This window comes from Melanostigma gelatinosum, assembly GCF_949748355.1.
Source record: "Melanostigma gelatinosum genome assembly, chromosome: 6".
Lineage (NCBI taxonomy): Eukaryota > Metazoa > Chordata > Actinopteri > Perciformes > Zoarcidae > Melanostigma > Melanostigma gelatinosum.
The window spans coordinates 17,527,409-17,551,161 of NC_136639.1; the positions used below are offsets into that span (position 1 = coordinate 17,527,409).

At 42.3% G+C, this 23,753-nt stretch overlaps 2 protein-coding genes across 4 annotated transcripts; both read right to left on the reverse strand.

Annotated features, from left to right (window-relative positions):
- Positions 1–6,078: 6,078 nt before the first annotated feature.
- fem1c (fem-1 homolog c) lies at positions 6,079–13,532 on the reverse strand. The gene is made up of 6 exons (XM_079270948.1): positions 12,230–13,532; positions 10,225–10,394; positions 9,928–10,116; positions 9,059–9,570; positions 8,432–8,608; positions 6,079–8,121 (listed from the first exon to the last, which is right to left on the reverse strand). The coding sequence occupies exons 1-6, from the start codon at positions 12,771–12,773 to the stop codon at positions 7,857–7,859; spliced, it is 1,857 nt and encodes a 618-aa protein (XP_079127074.1). The 5' UTR covers positions 12,774–13,532; the 3' UTR covers positions 6,079–7,856.
- Positions 13,533–14,521: 989 nt separating this feature from the next.
- On the reverse strand, positions 14,522–20,858 carry tmed7 (transmembrane p24 trafficking protein 7). Of its 3 annotated transcripts, none has more exons than XM_079269764.1 (4): positions 20,751–20,858; positions 18,269–18,472; positions 17,001–17,246; positions 14,522–16,109 (listed from the first exon to the last, which is right to left on the reverse strand). In XM_079269764.1, exons 2-4 carry the CDS (start codon positions 18,425–18,427, stop codon positions 15,873–15,875), a joined length of 642 nt encoding a protein of 213 aa, XP_079125890.1. In that variant the 5' UTR covers positions 18,428–18,472; positions 20,751–20,858; the 3' UTR covers positions 14,522–15,872. The 3 variants fall into 3 exon arrangements, with proteins under 3 accessions (XP_079125890.1, XP_079125889.1, XP_079125891.1); XM_079269763.1 differs by lacking the exon at positions 20,751–20,858 and adding an exon at positions 18,762–18,788; XM_079269765.1 differs by lacking the exon at positions 20,751–20,858 and adding an exon at positions 18,762–18,778 and having other exon boundaries at positions 18,269–18,428.
- Between the last annotated feature and the right edge of the window lie 2,895 nt (positions 20,859–23,753).

The following is a 23,753-nucleotide window of genomic DNA, read 5'->3' on the forward strand; positions in this document are numbered from 1 at the left end:
GTTGTGCAGGGTGAACGCTAATGGGGCTGAAAGCGTTTTTATCTTGGTCTCGTATGTAAAGAAGGAATTAACGGAGACAAAGAAATAGTCCACATGAAAGGATTTCTTTTTTTACCTCAACCTGCGTCCTATTGTTTGGAGATAAATCCAAATATGAACTTGTTTAGTGACAGAATGTGTATATTTATCTTTGCATGCTACCTGCTTTTTATCTTGCATGTACAGTGAATGGTAATACAACTTGCCTCTTGTATTTGAAGTATTGCAACTTCATATTAGGTACTTTATTACTGTATTTCTGCAGCCCTGACCTGTGTCTACAGGTACTAAGCTGGAGTTAATTTACTGAGGACGCTAACTCATTGCAATGTGAGCCATGATAGATATTAGCATATGTCTGAATGTAAAAATAATGTTACAAAGCCAGAGACACCGGAGATACGGGTGATACATTAAGTTTGTGGTTTCCATGAACGTTGGGTCTCGATATCAAATGAACCTTGCCTGGTTTCTGGATTGCGAAGGAACAAATTCCTGCTTAATCTGTGAGTAAAACGACCGCTGGGTTCGTCAGCGTTGCTGCTGCCAACTGTCACTGACTTGAGTTTCAGGACGCCTACTCCTGTGTGTGTGTGTGTTCTTGTCTGAACAGAATCCAACAGCAGCTGTCCAGGTTACCCCAAATGCCCCGTGTACAGTAACCGTGAGCATGAAACCCAAATTCATATCTGTATTTATTGTCTCCTGAGCCGACTGGAGCGTCTTGCAGAAGATCAAATGAGGAAACAGAGGTGTCAACAGTTTTCTCAAACAGCTTATTGCTGATGAAATCACTTTTACATTTCCCTTTTTTACAATACAAAATAATGCCAACATGTATGTACATGCATTGTTAACAGTTTGTTATTGATAAAAGAAAGAAAATTGGGGAAATATCTATATAATATCTATCTATAGTGTATAATATTTGAGTACAGGTGTATCCTTTCTTCAAATTATTCCTCAGGTGTCTCTTCAACATTGTACATTTATTAGCGTGAGTGACTGTCTCACCCAAAGTCAGAAGACAATCTGTGTGTTGAATTTGTGTATTTGTTGTTATAATCATTCCCATGCCAGCTAATTCTCCCTCTATTTATACAAGCCTTGTTTTAACAGCTGACTCAAAGTGGAACGTCTCAGTGACAGAGTGCTTGAAGAGCAACAATCTATCTCTCTCACACACACACACACACTCACACACACACACACACACACACACACACACACACACACACACACACACACACACACACACACACACACACACACACACACACACACACACACACACACACACACACACACACACAGCCCGGTCCAATCAGGGAGGATATGTGTGTGTTAGCGAGACAGAAAGAGAAAGAGCGAGGCAGAGGCCGCGGTGTCCAGTCCAGACCAGTATCAGATTCAGACCACAGTGATCCCCATCTTAATACCTTGCTATATCTATTTTAGCTGCAGGGGGGCTCTTATGCAATCGGTCACGTTTTCCCAACAACACTTTCTCAGTCACCAGCTTCTTATTTTACACTCAGCAGGTGCTCCTCTCATCCATAGCGATGCAGCGCGGCATCAAAGTACGTAAACAGGAAAACAAAGTGGTACTCAGTGGTGAATCGGTGCCGATCCATCTCCGTCTCACCTCTGTTTAAGAAGGAGAGCGTTGATGGATTAACTGTCCCAGGGCCGCAGGGCTCAGAGGAATAAAAGATGCAGCGGTGTCCAAAAACAAAAGCACGAGCTGCGAGTTCAGCATTGGCTCACACACCAAGGAAATGTGTTTGAACTCTGGAGTGTAGAGTTCATGCGGGCAGGTGAATGCGCTCAGATTGGTTCGGCACTAAAAAGCTGCACTGGGGTGCCTCGACATTTGGGACCGGGTCCTCTCTCAAGTCAAAGGGAAGTGGCCATGGGGTTTGTGAATGCAATCGGATGTATACAGAACAGTAAACAGCACAGAAACATCTGGTTTTAAGGATGTAAGGAGGCAGCTGTTGACATCTGACAGATAGCAGTTACTGATGCTTGGAAAGTCCAGAATAATAAAAGGTCGAATTTGGAAAATAAAATAATGCCCGTCACAAGTTATGTGAGCCCCTGGTAATATCGAATGCCTTGTTTTGATGATTCAACGGTTCAAAACCTAAATATTTTCAATTTACAATCATATAAAACTGAGAAAATCAGCAAATCCGTGCATTGGAGAAGCTAGGTAACCAGAGACCTGATTAAACTGAAATGATGATATGATCATCGTGATATGATCATCACCATTGTTCCTGCATATTGATTGACTTAGCAATTAATCAACTAACAGTTGTCGATATAAATGAACAGAAAGCGAGCATGAAAGTCCCTGTTGCTTCCAAAAACGTATTTTCTAATTTGTGTTGACATTCACCAGATCTTTCACACCCATGCAGTTGGATTTAGACATAACTAAATCCATGTCTAGTAATTGATCCCCACAGTAATCCTGAAGGATTCATCACAGATAGAAAAGTAATCTGATGAACGAGATTTACACTCGATGTATGTGTGCTAAACTGGATCAAAGCAGTTTACTCCAACCAAAGATGTAACATCCAAAGGGAATTAAAATAAACACAAATCAAATGTGTGGTACTGAAGGCCTAAATGTTGCTGTGTGTCAGTGCTGGAGGATATACTCTCTGACCTTGAGTCGTGATCCAATCATTCATCCATAAAAAAAAAGAGCTAAAATGTCAACGTCAAAGCAGACGACAGTCTCTCCTGCTGCCGTGGTGACCAAGGACAAAGAGAGAAAGAGAACTCGAGCATTATTCTGCTGGTCTGTCATGTGAGTAAAACCTAAAGTGATCTGAAATGGATTCATGGTGAAAAAAAAAACATTAACTTGCATTCTTTGGCTGAAATAAAAGTTACAAGTTGTTTGAATTTAGAAACATAAACAAATAGAAAGTTTAACTTGTGGGAAGAAATCAAGCTTTCTTGTTTCAACAAAAGTGAGAGCGTCAGAGTTCACTCCGCTTTTACTTTACAGCGGACTCATTTGCACTGTGAAATATCATATCAGTAATATTAAATAAACTCTTGTTATATTTTCAACTCAGTGTCATTAAATATGATTTTCATCACTTTTAGAACATGTAAATATGTTCAGGCTTGTAACTGAAGAATGAGTGGACAAAATGCCCAATTGATCATTACTTAACTCATTAAAATCATGCTATTTAGAAACACTGTGAGCATAATACCTCCCAGCATGCATTGCAAACGCATTTCTGCTACTCCCTTTTGTGGGTCATGTGAAAATGAATACAAATATACGATATCTCTTATGAAATATCAAACTTAGTGTGATCATAAGTAATGCCACGGGCAATTACAAACAGTATAAACTGAAGCAAGAAATCTAAGTTGGATAAACTCAAAGCCAGATGTTAAATAAATAAAACAAACTCAAAAGTTTGTTGGCCTGAAATTTGGACTTTTCTCAACTTTCCCCTCCTTACAGTGCTGGTGGCACGTGGAGACAGATGGAGGAAAGGTGTCTGGTGACTGAGGCGAGTTCACCTGCAGGTACTCAGCGATGGAGGAGCACGCTTAATGTAGGACAGCTTTCCAACAGGGCATTCTTCAGCCCTAAATATAGACGGGACAGAAGTAGGCCGAGCAGAGAGCGCTGCCAAAAGGCCACGATAAAATAAGCCATAATGTGAAACGCGTATACGGCGAGTGAGGACTGGGTGTCGTGCACGTCTAGATTTAACAAATACATTTGATTAACTTGAATTTGCTCTTTATTATTGTTATTAAGGGGTTAAAAGAAAACGTGGTAAGCCTTTCCTTTAACACAAACTGAGTGTGCACATGAAGATGAAGGTGACAAAACTCACACAAAAATGTAACAATGCGTAACAGTGTTTCTGCGTTGCCATCATGTAACCAGATGGGTCCACAGTGCAGTGCAAAAGCTAATCCTAATAAACAAACAAACAGCTGCGACAAGATAGTACCCGGTAGTTAAAAGGAGAGAATTTGGCACAAAAAAAGATTGTAAATTTGGAAAACATCCACTTGATCAGACTTACTCAAGACTGTTGAAGCCTCATATTTATATTCAGGACTGTAGATTTAGTCTCCCATCACTTTGAGAGGGGATCTCTTCAGATCAGTGTGATAGTGTGACAGTGTGATTAATGTACATATGGGTACGTCAGTCTTGTCTGTAAGACAGACTTGAAACATCTAAAGCTGTCCTTTAAGTGTGGTTCTTCTATAGAGGACTCTAAACAGAACATTATTAAAGCGTTTATCTTTGCGTTTGCACCACATGGAGTTCATACTTCCTGCCTCTGTATTATATCCACCCTACCACACACGAACAGGTAATTACTCTCCTCACGGAGCTGGTATGGAGTCTGTATCTTGCTAAAAGACGGTACAGAAAGGTAGACTCTCGCCAATTTCATGACTGGGACATCATGGGCAACCCTCTGACTCACTACACCAGCTTCCTGCTGAGCTGAAAGAAGGCATTTTCTAGAAAATCGGTCTTTTAAACACACTTTCCTCATTTCAGCTATACTCATCTCTCTGCACCCACATGGACGCTCACGTTTTACACTGTGTGCCGTGACAAGCCTCGACTCGTCCCAGGCAGCGAGACACCCAGAAACACATACACCGTATGCTTCACACAGTTACCGTCAATGAGAGACGTTAACATTCCTGCTGGAGGAAATCACGGTGAACTGAGAGAAAGAAGAGTTACAGAGATGAGGGTGATTTAGTTCCCAGTAATATGGTACTCCCCACACTTGGTAAAAATAAATGGCCCTGCCAGTAAAGCACATCAAAAGGTATCCTGGTTACACCGTTGTCTCATTCCAGTTGGTTTTGGCAGGTCAGCGAAGCTCTCTGTAGTCCCATTTCTTTTACGTAAGATCAACAGTATGATGGTTTCAAGCTGCTGTGAGATGTATGTTCGAGTGCTGGTTTGAAAGAAGTCCCCCGAGTCAGCAAAATCCATGTTTGCGGATCACTAAATGGGCTTTTGTTCTGCTGTGGCCCACGCATACTGTCAAACAATACCTACCCAAACCTGCTCTGTTCTACCTCCGCCGCCCCAACACACACACACACACACACATCGTGACTCATCAAGAAATTCCCACTCTCCACTTCGGTGGAGATCTTGGCAGTGACTCATCGGAGCAAAGGTGTGACATTCAGGGACCGCCTGCTGCTGCGTTACATGTGGAAACAAGTGGAAGGGGTGGGGCCAAAGTCATCTTTGTATTTGGTGTTTTATATGATGTAATAAATCTCCAAGTTGTTATGATGGCTCTCTTATCGTCACTCTTTCACAATTTCAAATGGAAACATCAACTAGGATCACCTTAAAGCCTGGAGAACAAACACATGTTTTGTTTTTTTACAACAGAGAAAAAACTAACTGACACTGCTGGCATTGAACAAATCAAATGAAAAGAAAAGACCAAAAGTCTACAGCTGTGCAAGTGGCCGACCTTAAGCAAAGCTGTTCATCATAAACCAAATAACAATCATAAAAGTATGGACACAAGATTAAGACAGTTGTTACGCCTGTGCTCAAAAACAGCGATGGAAACTCTTCCAGAAGCAAACAGATTTGCTTGGTTCCTATGACCGAGTGGGCAAAGGGTTGGAAAACAAATGTTGGTTGTTAAACATTTTAAAGTTCTCTGCAGAGCACCCAGTCAGTCTTTTATTGCTTCAAGCTACGAGTACTTAAACAAGCCATAACTCAGCATGTTCTTATTTGGGACAGTTTTTTGGAAGCAACTGGATGCACAACATGAGCAACCCCTCCATCAATGTCGAAGGTTTCTCTGGACACATTCCAGTCCAGCAGGGGTCCACTGTACACCAACTCAAGTATCTGGAATGAGTCCACCGCTCGGTGAGCGGGTGAAAGGAGCAGGACCGTAGACTCAAGTCACTGTGGCAATGCCGCAAAAGGCCCACAAATAGACAGAATAAGGACATGAAGACATTTGGACAAGGACACAAGTGCAACATGAGTTTATTGTCAAACTGGTTATTAAGACATGAACTTGATTAATGCCATATCAAATCTTAAACTCCGCTGTAATAAAGTGCAGATTCAAATCAAGTTGCCCTGGGAGTCCTCATACATTTTTCCATGTCTGGTTTTGAACTGTCAGGTTAAATAGACTGCGATATGAAATCCCATGAATTATGAAAAGCCCTTTTTTTTTTTCTCCAACCCACACATCTAAAGCTAATGTGCAAACGAGATAATTCACAAAGCTTTACTGTCCTGTACGTCGAGGCGTCCTCCCACTCACGCCGGTCCTCATACAGTTGGACGCCATGAGTAGAACGGTCCTAGATGTAGTCTAGTTTTGGAGTCTAGGAGTTCTCATGAAAGGTTTTCTGCAGTGATTGGTTGGTTGATATGCTGCTGCACATGCACAGTGAGCCAATGTTGGTAACCCATCTAGATTTCTTTTGTCCTTTTTGATCACGATTATTAAAAAGAACAGCATTTAAATGTCGGCCATGTATGAACGTTAAGAGGTCACTTCTGTGTACAAGCCTGCAACACGCTCCAGCGGTTGTAGACAGAGTTTGGCCGCTGTGGCTTCTAGTGGCAGTCATGTGCATTGTGGAATCTCCATGAGTGCCACTTCGACAAAACTCTCGCCCTCAATAATTTGTGTAAGCTCAAAACAAAACAAAAAAAAAAACACTCTGCATACAAGAAACACACTGCATGGCACTCACACATACACAATCAGTCAAATTCATTCACTCTTCTTACAACAATCGGTACAATGCTTTTTGCGCGCCCCCCCCCCCCCCCCCCCCACACTTCTCTGGGTGAAGTAAGGGGATATTGAAGGAAACGCCAGCAATGAGGTAAACACAAAAACTCGTGAGATATTGCACAGACAAGTGCCAGCACAGAATACAACAGTCTCTCTTTCAAACAGCCTAGCCTGTGCATAGGAAGAATAAAGCACTTATGGTGTTCGCAGACATTAACCCCCTCTCGTAAAGCTTGGTTATACACTGAAGTGGGAACCACAAAGGAGTCTGGAATCCACACCACTTGGCAGATATCCAGAGTTGCATGACGATGACTGAATATTTTGTAAAAAGTACAAAAAAAAAAACCCAAAAAGAAAACCCTAATGAGTGAGGAAGGGTCCATGACTGTTGGCAACAGTGATGGGACAAACAAAAAAACACAACCTGAAGTCCCAGCATATGTAGAAACGCCTCAACCCTTGCTTTGAGAAGAGAGAAGCAGGCAAAGTTGAAGCTGGGTCGGAGCCAGCATGGAGATAAATCTCTCAAGTTTCCTTCAATAAATAGCACAGTGGAATATGCAAAAAAAAAAATCTAAAAAAATCACTGTTTCTAAAGCAAAAAATACGTAAACCCCTTGCTCAGTTCGTCCAGAGACACAATTGTATTTGTCCACGCTGCATCGGAACTGCATCCTCACAGGTCAGGCCAGTCAGCGCTGTGGCTCCGTGAAGGAGCAAACAGGAAGAGACCGGTAACTCACTCCTCCGTTCACTCCCATCATTTTGCAGTTTCTTCTCGTTGAATGAGAATTTTTGTTCACACAAATCTTCAAAGTTCTTACAATCCAAATAGTTTGAGTTCGCAAACCTAACCCAGAAAAATAGTGTCTTTCAGCTCAAAACACCTTGAACCATATTGCTCCTTGAGTCTGTCCAGTCCACTCGATGTGCTCACGCCCCGCCCCTTCCTCCTCTCTTCATCTATTCCCCTCTACTCCACCACAATCATTATCTGTGGAGCAAGACGAAGGCCTCTAGTTTCTCGGGGATGTTTCCCCGGTAGACGAGGCTGTGCTTGACGATGGCCCTGGCGGCCAGGCACTGCAGCGTGGTGTGGTTTATGGGCTGGATGATGTTTCTGGACAGCTCCTTCTCGTCCAGGAGGTCGCAGGCCGTCTGTTGGAAGGCGTTGGTGCTGTCGAAGTGAGTCCCGCACGATATCAGCAGGTTCATGATGTCAGGGTGACCATTGGACGCGGCTATGTGAAGGGGGCTGGTGGGGTTGGGAGAGATAACAAATCCGCTGTGTGATTACACTGCAAAACATGTCATCGTCGGTGTGGTCGCACATGTTCATGTTACTGGTTTAACTGGTGGCGGTCACAAGGGAGCAGCTGAGAAGCTTTTGAGGTATTTTTCATTTAGCTTCTCGGTTTACAGACAAAAGAAATAAAATGATTGTTCTGACCTCTTTCCTACCATGTTGTTTCTTATGAACAGAAATATAACCAGTATAGAGAAAGAACAATTATGGGAGCTGAAACTAGAGTGGAAGAAAAATAAATAAAAAGATAAAAACAGACCTGTTGTCATCTTCATCGCGGCTGTTCATATCTGCCCCACACTCAAGAAGGATGGAGGCGACGGTGAGGGAGGGGAACTTGCAGACGGGGTAGCGGCCCACACAGGTGGTGTTGCGGTCGACTGCCAGGTGTAGTGGACTGTAGCCGTTCTTACCACACGGCTGGAGCTTCAGGAACCTGTGAAGATTTGGAAAAGACTTCTCAGGCAAGGGACAGCAAAGAGGTGACGATGAACTAATGAACTACAACCGTCACGGTAACCGCACGAAGCAAGGGACGCAGTGTGCCAACCGACAATGAGGTTTGAATGAATTAGTGGCACCAATTAGACATCTTGATGCATTGACACAAATTTACAAACGGCCTGTGGCAGAAGTGGAATGCATCATTCAGCTCTTATTTGGTTAAAAATGGGCGGAGTATGAAAGTGCTGTGACTTGTGCAAGTTGACACTACCAAAGCAAATACAAGGCAGAGCATGAAAGAGACATTTTTAGTAACACGGTCAAAGAAAAGCACCGCTACAAAAAAATGCAGTGGGTGACCTCGCACTACAAGACTATCAGGGCAGCTTTCCTCACAGAAGACAAATTGCTGCCAATAAAAGTAATCTTCGCAGAAACTCACTTATAGATGGTTTCCTTTTTGAAGTGGTCCTGCTCTGCGGTGCAGGGCACCTTCTCTGAAAGACAGATGAGGTGCAGGATGATTGACAGGGCCTTGCTGAGCTGGGCAGGGTCGGGAGGCATGGGTCCATTTTGTGTAACCGCCCGCTCAATCTCCAACACGCTCTTGGAAAGGATCCCCATCAAGTCCTCAAATGACACCGATGTCCCCAGGAGCCCTTTGGCTCGGTCCTGCAGCATGAAGGAGAAGAGCTCCGCGAACGACAGCAGGCTGGAGGCCGTCATGGGGCTGAGCGGGTCCAGGTTGCTTTGCTGCATGTCCAACGCATACTTCCACAAATTGATACAGCGCTCAAAGTTCCCGGAGTCGGCGTAGACGGCACCTCGGTACCGGATGTAATACGACGTGTCTGGGTGTTGGGGGCCGAGGATTCTTTCACGGATGAGCAGCGCCTGCATGCGCATCTCATCTGGGTCAGATATCAGCCCGTCCAGCTCTTCTCCGTTTGTTACCTAGGAGGAGGATTACGACGTCAAGACAATGGCAGGGTGGACACATTTTGGCAGTTTAGGGTTAACTGTTATTTTTGTGAAAAAATAAAAAGTCAGGTTTTCTTTGTTCCATTTCTTCACAGAACAAAATGCAGCCTGTGTCTGCAAATACAAAAAAAAAAAAAGAAGACTAGAATGCAGCTTTTTTTGTGCACAGTGACTTTAAAAGCTGTCATCCTGCTAAACTCTGTGCCGCCGTCACCAAATTATGACCACGTCAGCAATAATAACAACCTATAATTAGAGCATCAAATGCAATGCGGAATCACTCTGGGGTTGGCGCTTGTTGGAAAAAAACAGGCTCAAGCGAATACTCACCTCCCTGGCGTAGTCGTATGCCATGATCAGCTGCTTGGCTTCCGCTTTATGGACGACGGTGTTACTGTCCATGTACCTGAGGTCCATGGCTCTCTTCCAGTATTTCAACGCTCCGAGCAGATCTCTCTTCTTGTCAACAAACGTGGCTCCCAGGAGCTCCAGGGCATCGATGCGCTCCGTGGGGCTCGTCTGCAGAGAAACGAACAGCATGTTATTCAATAGATTGAACACCATAACCTCGCCTCACATGAACCCATGCAGACAAACTCTCCATTTGTAAGAGACGGAGCCTCTGACCTGTTGGTGCATCGTGAGGTCGTCTACGATGTTGGTGTGGCCTGTGACGCTGGCAGACAGCAGGGGCGTCATGCCGTAGCCGTCCTGCTCCATGGACGCGCCAAACTGCAGTAACATCCGCATGATCTCAAGGCTGCCCGACTCGGCACAGTCATGTAGCGCCGTGTTGCCTGCATACATCAAGCAAACAGTCTTATTATTTCCACATCGAGACCTAGAAAGTTACAGCAAAGCCAGGAGTGCAGTCGTTTTGGTTCAACATTTGGTTCTTCAAGTAAACCCACCTAATAAACACTTTATTATGTCCATCCTTACCAGCCTATCATGGCAATGTAACACTTGTGTAATGCTGCTTTCGCTTGCGTCTAGCCGCTCTAAACCAAGGTACACTAAGGTTACCGGTAATCCATATTCAAGCAGACCAGCCAGGGTTAGCCAGGGATTAACCATTATTTATACTCTGTTTTCCTCTAGTTTGGATGGTTAAATGCCTTCAAATAGATTGTTTACTTCAAAGGAATGCTATACCAATTTATCACCGTGTTGCCATACATTTGCCACAATGCCTCTTGGACCTTCCTCAAAACCAGGTGTGACCAGAGCTGACACCTTTTCTGGGGGGGGGGGAATATCTTCCACATCAATAGTTTTACATGGTGAAGGATGCATGTTGAGCTCTGCTCTTCTGGATGATAAATTCACTTCCACTAACAAAAACAAGTTAATCCCGAGACTAAGGAAATCCTTCACAAAGCCAGCGATTAGTCTGAATACTCATTATGCACCTCCAAGCTGAATTTAGGCTCCCTTAAGCTGGAGTGAGGAGGGAACCTCACTAACAGGTGTTGTACTGAAGGAATAAACGACGTGTTGGTTGGTCTGGGGAGGAAGAGAGCAGCAGACCACGGCCTTTGAGGCAGTTCAAATCAGCTGGGATTGTAGTTTCCATTGTTTTTGGAAACTTGCCACTTCGTATCTTACACATCTACTCCATGTTGGTTCAGCTATTATGGAAGATCTGAAGAACAGATTAGTAAGAGAGCTTTCCACCTTAATCTCCACACATGATACTGAAAAGCTTGCTTGTTAGCAAACGCTTTGTTTTGTGCACAACAGAGCACCTGCTGCTTTTTCTTCAACCAGTCAGGTGAACTTTCTTGACTTTGGTGTTTGGGCTTCATTAGGCAAGTAAAAGGATGAGCTACAACAGTGCCGTTTTGACACTCAAACATGCAAAGAAATAATACTGCTTGCAGGTTTAAAAAGATACTTGCATGGAAATCCACACATATGCCACATAAGTGGTACGTATACATTTTTGAGGGTATCATCATTTGAAACACACGGAGCATACAGGTGGGCAGAGGAGAAGTGGACTATAGTTGATGGTACATCTTCAGGGTAAATTGATAATTTCTCCAACCATGAAAACTGGTCAATTTTGAATTCCAGTCTTCCTCCACATCTAGTGGTCCACTGTTTGATAAACACATTTATGTAGGTTATCACTTTAATGCTTTTCTCTTCAAGCAATCCTGTGGGCAGTCATCATATAAAATTAAAATATAAAAAACACAAATGGACACTGGTTTTAATGTATTCATAGAATAACATTCAAGGAGAGCTTATGACACACCCACTGAATCAGTCCAAGCTGACATACTCGTCATCACCACAGCTTTCCATTGTGAAACCAGAAGTTCATGTTATTGTGTTGAGTCATTTCACATGAAGTATGCAGATACTTTAATTGCCATCTCATGTTGTTTACTCCGTAATGCTCCGTGTGCATTTAGAACTCATATTGAGGGTATTTCACCTGTTGGCAACATAATCTTTTCCCCCTGATTTGATCCAAAATCACTTGCTACTAGACTGTTAAATACTTCTGTTGCGCTCATTTTTCTAGCAACACTACTGTGAAATAAGGAACACAAACCATATGAAACTCTGGATTGTAGTGTGTCGTTTGATGCCGATAGCCGTGAGTGCGCCATCCACTGACCTTTTACACTTTTCCTGTTGACATCTGCGCCTCTCTCCAGCAGGTACTGCGCTATCTCCTTGTGTCCTTTGTAGCAGGAGATCATGAGACACGTGTGGCCGTGTCTGTTGGCCACCTCCAGGTCCGCTTTGTGCTCCACCAGGTACTTCACAATGTCCAGGTGACCGTCAAAGCAGGCCGCCCTCAGGGGGGTCGAGTTGGTGAGGGTTGTGCTGTTCACAGAAGCTCCGTGGCCCAGCAGGGACTGGACCACCTTCAGGTGACCAGCCGCCGAGGCTGCCCACAGAGGGGGCGCCCCCTCGATGGTCTCCCCGTCAAAGCTCACCGACCCACCGACCTCCACAGGGGCGCTGCAGCACTCCAGCAGGTACTCCACCAGGTCCAGGTGGCCGTACCGGGAGGCCATGAGGAGCGGCGTGGCTCCGTTCGTCTTCTCGCCCATCAACTTGGTCACCTCGTGTCCATCTTTGTTCTCCAACAGCTTCTGAAGCAGCCGCAGCTTACCGTCCCTGGCTGCGTTAAATACTGCCGTCTTTAAATCCATGTCTGGGTGTTAGTTTCACAGTTTTAATAAAAAGGCAATAATGCCCGTGAAACAAAAAGGTGAACGGTATCTCGAGGTGTAGCGTAGATGGACAGGTGGAGCTCGGGACCCTTTGTTTACAAGAAACTCCACTCACGAGCTAACGGGAAACACACTCACGTTAGCGAGCGCTTTGGTTAAAACCCACGGCGATGTTTGACTTTCTAAACTTCAGCTTTAAAAATAGCCATCACCAGCCTGCTATGAGACTCTTTAAATGAAGCAAATTAACTCAAGATTTTTGAGACGACCCTTGGTCCAGTAATACATTTGTTAGCAAGGTGGCTAGTCAACTTCCTTGATCTCTTTAGCTGACCGGACTAGCTTCTCTGAGCTGAACTGACGTTACACCTCTTTATTGATCGTCCAACAGACAGTCATCCACCGACACGTCTTCTCCTCGCCTCCATTATATCTGCTTTCTGCGCCTGTCATTGTCCCACAACACACTCTCGACAGGGTATTTATATTCGCTTCCCGAGGGCCGAGATACTGACATCCACCCCCACCCGTCACGTCGCGCTCCTGTTAGCTTAGCTTCTTGTTCGTCTAAACACTCGGAGGATGTCCCCAGAGTGTCAGAGACGTTTGTCTTTCACACACGTCCAAAAACACGCGACGTTACCAGACGCGACCCCCTCAATACCAGTCGTCCACGTAGCCACTCAGAAAACTGGCACGACAACAGTCTGAGCGAAGGTAAACAGGGAAGAAAATCCACCCACGGCTCGACCGGATGATCACGACTCAGTTTCTGTCAAATCGCAAATCCAGCGCAGTCTTTTTTTCTCGAGTAACGCAAATGATTGACGGTGTGAACAGCCAATCACAGCGCTAGCAGACTGTGACGAGATCGATAAGAAACAACAAAAGGAGATTGCTGCTTTTCAGGGAACCTTGAATTTTATAAATAGGAAATAATTACCATGTAGAGGAACCAGCGTCAAAATATTTCTTAAAATACGTCCTATGTATCTTCCGGATTAAGAAATATTAGAAAATATTGTCTGGGTGCAAATATGACCACGATGGCCTTGATTATATCTCTCCCTGCAGGATAAAATAAGCATGACCAGAAGATATATCCAAATACTTCATCCCTGAAAAGCAAGTGTTGATTAATGATAAATCAATAAGAAAAACTTCGACCTTTCAACAAAAAATGTCTCAATTAAACAGTTCCCAGAATGCATCAGAGCTGAATTTGTTTTAAAAATAGTGCTGCAAATGATTACATCGTTTAATTGGTTGATTCGTTTCTGGACTATTCAGTTGTTTGGTCTATAAAATGTCACAAACTCGTGAAAAATTATCAAGTGTTTACCAAAGATGACATGCCTTGTTTTTTCCACAACTCAAAGATTTTCAATTTACTGTCATAGAGTAAAGAAACAAGACATATGCACAAACTGCAGTTTAACATTTTTTTTTTTCTGGAACAATTAATCAAACCAATCGATCCACTATCAAAATAGTTGATCAATTTAATAGTCGAAAACTAATCGATAAACCATTGCGGCTCTAGTCCAAAATGACCAGCGGGACTAGCTAAAACTGAAAAGCCAACCCTGCACCTCCTACCAAGACTGTCAAACATTATGAAGGAAAAGCATACAAAGCCAAACCAGAACTGATACATGAATACAATAAATTGTCGTTATTTTCCAATGACTCTAGAATCAGTAATGACAGTTCAACGAGACCAAGTCTGTCTTTGTCTTGAATATAATATTTATCTCACATTACAACTGTGTTCTGCTCATTCAGGTTGTGTACTGTAAAAACTCTACAGGTGAACGTCAAAAGTTATTTCATGTTTCGGCCTTCATGCCTGTGTCTAAGAGTAAAATCTTCCGTTAGATTTTGTTTACAAATTAAAACAGTGATAGAAAGACTGGCCCAGACTTTTACGAGATTCCTGTCTGGAGCGATACTACCAGCTTAAAGTAAGCCTGTAACTGCACTCGCAACTGTTTAGAAGCAGTCATATAATATAGAGCTCCAGTAGATTCAAGCAGTCTGAATATTCCTTCCTGTTCCTTTGGAAAATTGGCAGTCAAGGATTAAAAAAAAAAAAAAAAAAAAAAAAAAAAATTCAAATCACATTTACAACTCACGGTACTGGAATTAACTTATAATCAAGCAATTTTTTGCAAAACATGAATTTTACAACAGTGCTGTTTAAAACCAAAAGAGCAACATCAGCCCACAAGATAAATAGGTTGTTACACTTCAAACAGCACCAGCGGGACTAGCTATAACATGGGAGCCAGTGAAAGACATGGTGCACTTAAAATTGCTGGCTAAACACACAAAATGTGTCATTTTCAAACAAAAGAATAATATCAGTTTTCTTTTTTTGTCTTCCACACTGAGTCGCATAGATATTAATAACATTTTATGAGATAGTTTGCCAAATAACTCATCTAAAATGACAAAGATCATAAAAACACAACACAATATCTACTCACTTAATACAGCAAGGTTTAATAGAGAAAATAAAAACAGCGTATTTTTCATAACCAAATTAAACCTTAGTGGGGTAAAACACTGCTCAGCCAGTGTGGTTTTAGAGACCTGATGCTCTGCCCGTAAAGAAATAAACAAAACTATAAACCTTTCAGTCTGAGTACATCTAGTCACAAATTACACTGTCATTTCAGTGCACAGTTTGGGCTGTAAATTGAATAGATCAGGACGGGGGTAGAAAAGAACAAATACAATCAGAACACATTCTGAAATTATTGTTATTATCTGCTTTAACTCTGACCGTAATCGGCCTCCAATACAGATAGTTACAAGTAACAAACGAAAGCCTTTTAAGTTCTCTTTTACCCCGCAAAAACATTTTAAACGTACATAACCTTTCAGCTCAAGACTAATGTGCATGAAGTTGGTAAGAAAATCAGTGCTGAGTACCGATAACGTGTCAAGATTGTACAACCCGGCAGTTTGATATGATCCAATTTCAGATCAGCACTGATATTCTAACCTACTCTGTGCACAGGTCCAGGTACGGATAAAGAAAGTGGTGAATCAGATCCCGGGGCTCAGAGACTGTTACGATCCGACGCGTGTTGTAGTGGTCTTCCTGTCAGAGAAGAAGCTTCTCAGCAAGACCACCTGACTGATGCTGACCACCAGAAGTATCATGGCCTCGCCGATGGACCAGAATGCAACACGGGTGTTGAGGTCCTCCGCCCGACTGCGTCCCTGTGCCTCACGAAGGCGGAAGTGGGTCTGGTAGTCGATGACCGACTTCAGGGCCTCGTGGATCGACACGCAAGCTGACTCCATCTGGAAATGGTGACAAAAAAAGGAAGCAAAGACATAAGATATTTTGACTGTCTTTGACAAATTTATGTTAATCACACTTTTTGACCCTATAACCAGCCACTTTAGATTTGGAACCAAGTGTTTGACTAGTTTATAACTATAAAAGACAAAGTTTACTAGCTGAAGTAGTTCATTGTCCACTGCATTCCTCAAACATAGGTTTCATCTCACCACAAAAATATCAAACCACAACTGGGTGTAGTGGTGACTGCAGAATCATGATCGAGGGTTAAGTTTGGTTCGTTCACGACCACTTTTTCTGACTACACGTTCATCTTGTAGTACACACTATGCAAGAATAATATTTTCTCTTTACCGTTTAATCTGTTATGACTGACGTGTGTCAGTCATTACAGCAGTTTAAACCTCTTTTCAGGTATTGGGCGGAGCTTTGCTGGGAATTCCCGAAGGTCACAAAACTATTTCCAGGAACCACAAAGGTGTTAAACACGCCGTTTATTGCAGTATTCTCTGAAAGGCCAAACAAAATGTACTGTGAAGACAACAACTGATACCAGCTAAACGCCAACCAACTTTGTCAATGCCAAGGAGGAATTGTAATGAACTGTAAACTCATCTCATATTTATAGACTACTTTATTGCCTTAATACAAGCACTGTTGACAAAGAAGTAATTTATTAAGTGTATTATAATGAAACGAAGGTTGAATATCCTGAAAACAATTTGATTTCAATTGAAGAAAAAAAGAATCAGGTTTAAGACACAAATAAAAAAGCATGTATGTAATTGTTCAACATATACTCTTAAAATGTATCGAAACCTAAAGTAACATGCAGTCCCTCACACACAAACGCATGCAAAAGCATGTGCATCCTCGCAGACATAGCTTACCTGAGTGAGAGCAGTGACTCTGTTCTCATTTGGGAAGAGTGGCGGGTCGTCGCCAACCTGGAAGTCAAAGTACACCGTCTTGTGTGTAAAGGTGGAGAATTCGTTACTGAAGCAGAACTTGAAGGTGCCATTCTTGGCCGCTGTGAAGGTAAAGCTGTCATATTGCTTCTTCATCTCTTTGTAGAGTGTAGTGCCTTCTGGGTCCTCCAAACGACAGTCCACATCATAATGGCCACCGGTCACCACCTGGGAAAACAAAGACAAGAGGACACAATATTTAATTTTCTTTTTTAAAGCCACCATGCATTGTGACAAGTAGTACGGAGGATATGGACAAAACTCTGTCGCGATTGTAACATCAGTCAATGTGGTATTTTACTAAAACACAATTCAATAATTTCTTAAAATATTTTTTCAATTCTCTAATGTCACAAGTCATATTTAGGCATAAAAGACTGGCGTGAAGCGATAATACAATTCATGATCCCCGGCTCCTCCATTCCACATGTCGAAGTGTCCTTAGACAAGAGACTGATCCCCACATTGCTCCCTAAGGCTAGTCCTTCCGGCCGTCCGCGTGCGTGAGAACGGGTGAATGTTGACATGTAGTGTCCAGCGCTTTGAGTGGTCGGAAGACTAGAAAGGCGCTCTATAAATGCAAGTGTCTTTACCATTTATTATAAACCTTTATTATAAACATTATAAATGAATAAGCACTCATCCCTCGGAAAGAGGCAACACAGTGGCCTACTCTAATGGAAGCTAACGGCCAAATACAGTTCTCTCAAAGATATTTAAGATGTAGACAATATGTCTATCAGTAAGACAGGATTTAATAATTTACTTTTTAAATGAATTAGGCAAATAATTATAACTTTAGCTAGTAACAGGAAACTCACAGATTTATATGAAAATATATAAATCATATAGTTTATATTGTAATAAAATGACCAAATCTGCACACTAGTTCAACATTCAGAGTTATGTTTTGTATAGGATGGTACCCATAAAGATAGACATTTTGTTTATGTAGACAAAATCCAGCTGTTAGAGCAACGCTTATGCATCAATAAATACAATGAGAAGACAGGAAAAGGTCCCTCGTGTTTTAAACGTTTGTAGTTTGTATTTTAGAAAGTCTACCATGAATTCATCGGTCAAGATAACCAGTCTGGACTCAGATCTACAGCTTAAACATGACAACTTCCCATTAGGACGATTATTACGGTGGCGGGCTGAGGGTTTTGTCCGAAAGACGACCCACGCACCTGAAACTCCAGCGTGCACTTGGTGCCGATGATGATGTCTTCGTAGAAACACTGCTTGGCGTTGTCTGGTAGCTCAAACGTTAGCTCGGAGCCCAGCACCCACACGCAGAGCAGCTGGGCCGATAGCACCTGCAACAGCAGCCGGAAGGATCCGTACATCCTGCAGACCGAGAGGCAAGCTTCACAGTGAAAACCCGAGCGGACCTGCCGACATTAACGGTAGCAGACACCAAAGTTAGTTAAACAGCGTTGGAGGCAAAAAGACAAAAATGGTGACAAAGCAAACCCGGACATTGATATCAGCGACAAGCTGTTAGCTTAACGCTAACTGGCCTGCTGGTGAGCCTTTATATTTAGAGACACAACGTCACGAGGGATTTGTAACATATTATGCCTAACGTTAGTATATTCGTGTATTGTGGCCACTAAAGTAAAAGCAAATCATAACATTTCTTAATTCATTATTTTGTCCAAGTCAGCTTTAGCTACTCACCTCAAAGTACTCAACCGGATGCGCCGAACGCTCAGTAACTTATTACAAACGTGACACGGCATTGGCTGACATCTGTAAGAGCCCGCCTCCTGCTCTCCCTCATTGGTCAACAGATAAGAGGAGGAGGGCTTATGATGTCACGTGGGCCACGTCCTCATACTAGCGATACGTATCCTCATTTTGTCAATATACACCAATGAGGCTGCTATTGAATAGATACATTTTAGATAAATCACTGCATCTGAAAATTACGTTTTTTACAGCAGTGGACACGGTACCGTCAATTTACTTAAAATGCTGGTAGATTGAATACAATATTTGACAACAACAAAAATCCACAAATACAAAACCTGACTGATTGTAGCAAAAGTCCAGAATAATAATCATCATCATCATCATGTGAATGTAGCGAGGCTTTAAGGGGGAGGGGAAATTAAAAAGGGACCAACAACGCCACCTGGGGACTTACACCCCGGGAAATATAAACTTAACCAACCCTAATATATTACATTAAGGGCACACAGATTTACTACCGGTATTTGGACAGAGACGCGTTTCGTAAAATAAACATATTTATTTTAAAGAATTCAAGCGAAATCACTAAAATGACTAAGACATGCAGAACATGCAAAGCAAAAGCAAAACAAGAAAAAGAGGGGAAACAATCAACAAAATGGAGGCAGCAAAACAGCAGCAGGTGAACCTACAAATGATAAACAGAGGTTAAAAGGGCACACCATGCTGCAAAATAATACAAATTAGTCAGACGGCAACAAGAGGAGGAATATGCGTGACACTCACCACCAGAACAGGGGCCAAGAAGGAGTGAGGTCAGGGCCACAGGTGCCTTATAAATGCTGGCACTAATTGGGGGGCTGCGTTCACAACACACTCTTCTCTGAGGAGCGTTCCCCACTACATAAGGACCACTGTTTTATAGGGCTCATGACATGCAAAGGCATGTGCTTGTAAGAACTGATTGTATCAGATTCTATGCTACCGTTTTCATCAGATTGATGAGATGTGTGTGGTCATGAGACAACGGGTTGTGTCTTATATATTCTAATACAAATCTATGTGAGAACAGTCCCCCCCCCCCCCCCCCCCCAGAAATAGAGACTAGACCTGCAACAGAGGACCTCTGAGGGTTTCAGAGGGGTGGAATGTTTTGTCCAGGAAAATCATTTTCTGTCTCATTTTCTCGATTGAGTCAACCATACACCCCATAGCGCGTATTTCTGTTTGAATCTGAGATGCCACTAGTCCAGCAGACCACTGCATAGAGGATGGTTGTTGCCACCAGTCTTTGAATGTTTGATGACCCACAGACTCCAAAGTCCTCTTCAGCTCCTTCCTGTGGAAGGCATCTGTGCTATCAGACTTCTCCAGCTCGTTACTCAGCTGGACAACCAGTTATTTGACAGACTGTACAACCGCTAAACAAACTCCCTGTAAGCTCACTGTTATTTGCCAGGTTGGTTTGTCCTTAAAAGCTAGTTGGAGGAATGCAGTGGCGGGCCGTGCATTTTATACCTGGGCCTTCACTGCTGTCTTACCACCTAATAACGTCATGATGGCGCAACAGCTACGGCTATTTGTTTCTAGGGGTGTAACATCACGGATTCGTTTTAAACCATTCGGCACAAGGCTTACAACCCGAACAATAATACTGGCGCATTTGGAAAATGCAGAAGCTTAAATTGTGGTAAATATAACGTTTTCGGTGGACACCGGTCTGTCTGTTTATTTAGTTTCCGGGGTCAGCGTCTGACCCCGGAAGCAAAACAACACGCACAAACTCACGCTACATTCTCCCCGCAGCGTTTAACGTTAGCTGTTCCCTACTGATTCAAACAGGGCTAAGCAATCGCCACACAATCCCCATTTCTCCAGACCATCATTCTTGTTTGTAAAATAAAACAGCCCAAACTGATTCAATTATCCGGACCGGATTAAAAGTATCTTAATTATACATTTAAAACTGCTTACACATCATGGAATGGATGCTCCTCCCCGAATTCCTTCAAGTGTTTTTTGGTTTTTAGTGAGAAGCTGCTTAGTCTGCCTTCTTTTCCCCATGTTGACAGTGGGTTGCACGTGCGATTCTTCAGCTTCTTCGGTGGTGGTGAGTATGTAGCTGCATTACTGCCACCTATAGGTCCGGAGTGAATTTACATGTGTGCAGTTCGGTGCTGGTCGGTGACAAGAATTGATGCTCTGTTGCTTCGTAGTCTTCTTAGATATACTGTATAATATGCTCATCTGTGATTTGAAGTCCTCCTCACGTGAGCTTGGCTTCACACAAGACAGGCACACGCTAGAGCTTTCAACAAAGTCTGGCCTTTGTCCTTCGTGTCCAGAGGGCTGGGTAGTGTAGCTTTCAAAGAAATGCCTCATACGTGTTAAAGCCACATGCGAGCCAAGCTGTCAAAAGGACCATAACCTCATACTAGTGTGTTAGCTCTGGAAAATCCTACCCCTGCAAATGGCAACCAAAATGACGTCAATTTTTTTGCCACAAAGCTATATCACAAAGGTGCCATTTTAATGGATAAGGGTCAAAGTCATTAAGGAAGTGCAAATGTGCATTTCAGATACAAAGTACATTTCAATTGTGTTCCTTGTTATAAACTGAATTTGTTTTAATATGACTTATTCATGACTTAATGAAGAACACAGTTCAGTACAAAATGGACGGCCCAAGGTACAGGGCAACAGTATGTGTATCAAGGCTGCATTGATTCCAATATAATAGATGTATACACATATACACATGTATATTATCCACTATAATGACTTTAATGTATACTTGCTGTTAAATCATGCTGCTGTATGTACAAATGTCCCTAAACCTGAAGGATTACATGTGTTCTGATGTGTGAAGTAGAACATAAGTAGATCTCCCAAGTCCATAAATCCGTGATGTGTGTGATGATCTGTGATGATAAACTTCACATCATCTTGACCCAGAGCATACATACAAGGTTCAACCAAGAATGAAACATGTCAGCAGTTTCATTTGTGTTGTTGTTGATTTAGATATGAATATAAAGGCAGTAGACATGAGTAGACATGAACTAAACTAAACTTGAATCACTGCATGCTTCCAACGACATCATGCAAAGATTGCACAATTCATGGAACCCAAATTTATCGCATTTAATTGAGTACCATGTGGGGCTTTTTATTTGTCACTGGATGATACCGAGCAGCCCTCGTCTGTGATTTTATTGCTTTGTGAAGAAATAAAATCACAGTTTTATTTTTGAATTGTTATTAATATGCAACTTTATATGCACATGGTGAGAAGATCACTTTGTGGTGCATTTTGCGACATATTTCTAAAAACAAGGGACACTAATGATGCATGTATGTCATCTGGACAACCTCCACATGATGGCAGTATTGTAACTTGATTCACTTTTTATTCACTGATATATTTTTGCCAACAGATGGCACCACAGTCTCACTTGCAGTACTACAAGTAAGACGCCCTCTTTTCTTCTTCCAAACACAATCATCCCATCTCCCCAATTAAGCAAGACAACACTGTGCGGGGTGAAACTGTGACATTAACTCAGACTGCAGACTGTGTTGAAAGTAAGACAGTATTGTTCTCAGCCGTGACCTCATTTTACACGTTTAGTCTGTTGCTCATTATCAGTCGGTGGGATAAGTCTGGGAGCAGGAAGGGTGGGAGAGTCTTCCTCTCGCTTTACTGTCAAACGTCTGTGTGTGATCATAACAATCCAACTGAGAGCTGGACTGAGATTTCTATCCAGTAGATATCATGCAAATTGAACACTGATTTGAAACAGCGTCTCTCCCTGAACCAAATGTATTTAGAAAACTCTCAGTTTAACTGATGTGGTGTTATATTATGAGTTCTGAAAATACCATAAGGTCACTAATGACTGTTGCTATTTGCAACAGCTTAGTACCACAGTCACATTTATATCATATTAATACAATCAGTGATAGCTGAATACTTGAAATATGTGATAATGATGAATGCTAAAACAGTGAACATATCTATTTAAAGGTTACATTGAAACATTCGCCGCCCATAAACTACTGGTCATACCAGACCAAGTAAGCCTGTAGCAGAAAACCCCTGAATGTATTGAATTAATTGTGTCTTTTATTGGTAAAGAATTTACTAATTTGTAAGGGATATAATGTTTGATTTCTTGATTCAAAAGCGTTGTAGTCTGGCATGAAAACTGTTTGGAATCTTGGCCACTCATGTGGGTCGGTTTCTTATGCTCCTGTGTTGTTCTTATTTATTTAGCAGTCTTCTGTTTTTAGACCTTACTAATCAAATTGTAAATACTCTTCAAAAAACATTGAGAAAAGAATCATCGCATTAGTGACTTACGATTGTAAAACCAGCAATAAATTCCAATGCAGAGGAACTGTTCTTAATGTATAGCTAGTATTTTTAAGGTTTCTCTGGAAACGGCCACAGTGAGATGATTGATATGCATTTATCCAACATTCCAGATGTTGTGTACATAATTACCTGTTTCTGAAGTAACCTGTGGAAAATAAACTAATGCTCTTCAGCAAAAATCCTCCTGTCTTCATTTCATCCTCTGGGTTTCTCTTTTTTCAAACCAGTGCAGTTAGGGAAGAACACAGTTCAGTACAAAATGGACGGCCCAAGGTACAGGGCAACAGTATGTGTATTTTATGATTTGAATTTCAATCCAACAATTTAACCTCCCGAAAAAGCATGTGCCAGACTTAACACATGTGCCAGACTTAACACACTGCAGATATAAATAAAACAAAAGCAGTTTCACTGACCAAATGATGTTCTATTTAAATACAAAGTCCATCCTCCTCTTTGTTTACAAAGAGGTCAATAACTCGGCTGTGCAGTACATCCCTGCATTTCAGTTCCAGCAAGAGGTCCTTTTCAGTATTTCCATATTCTTCTTAACTTTTTCATTGTGGAGCTCAGTTTCCCTGCGAACTTGTTCATTGATC

Excerpts from the sequence above, each read along its gene's own strand:
- fem1c (XM_079270948.1), bottom strand. The coding sequence starts at position 12,773 with ATGGATTTAAAGACGGCAGTATTTAACGCAGCCAGGGACGGTAAGCTG. Across the intron at positions 8,609-9,058 it reads AAAAAGGAAACCATCTATAA|GTTCCTGAAGCTCCAGCCGT; the intron begins GTGAGTTTCTGC and ends AAATCTTCACAG. Across the intron at positions 8,122-8,431 it reads CGCGATGAAGATGACAACAG|CCCCCTTCACATAGCCGCGT; the intron begins GTCTGTTTTTAT and ends CAACCCCACCAG.
- tmed7 (XM_079269764.1), bottom strand. The coding sequence starts at position 18,427 with ATGTACGGATCCTTCCGGCTGCTGTTGCAGGTGCTATCGGCCCAGCTG. Across the intron at positions 17,247-18,268 it reads AGTGCACGCTGGAGTTTCAG|GTGGTGACCGGTGGCCATTA; the intron begins GTGCGTGGGTCG and ends TTGTTTTCCCAG. Across the intron at positions 16,110-17,000 it reads GAGTCACTGCTCTCACTCAG|ATGGAGTCAGCTTGCGTGTC; the intron begins GTAAGCTATGTC and ends CACCATTTCCAG.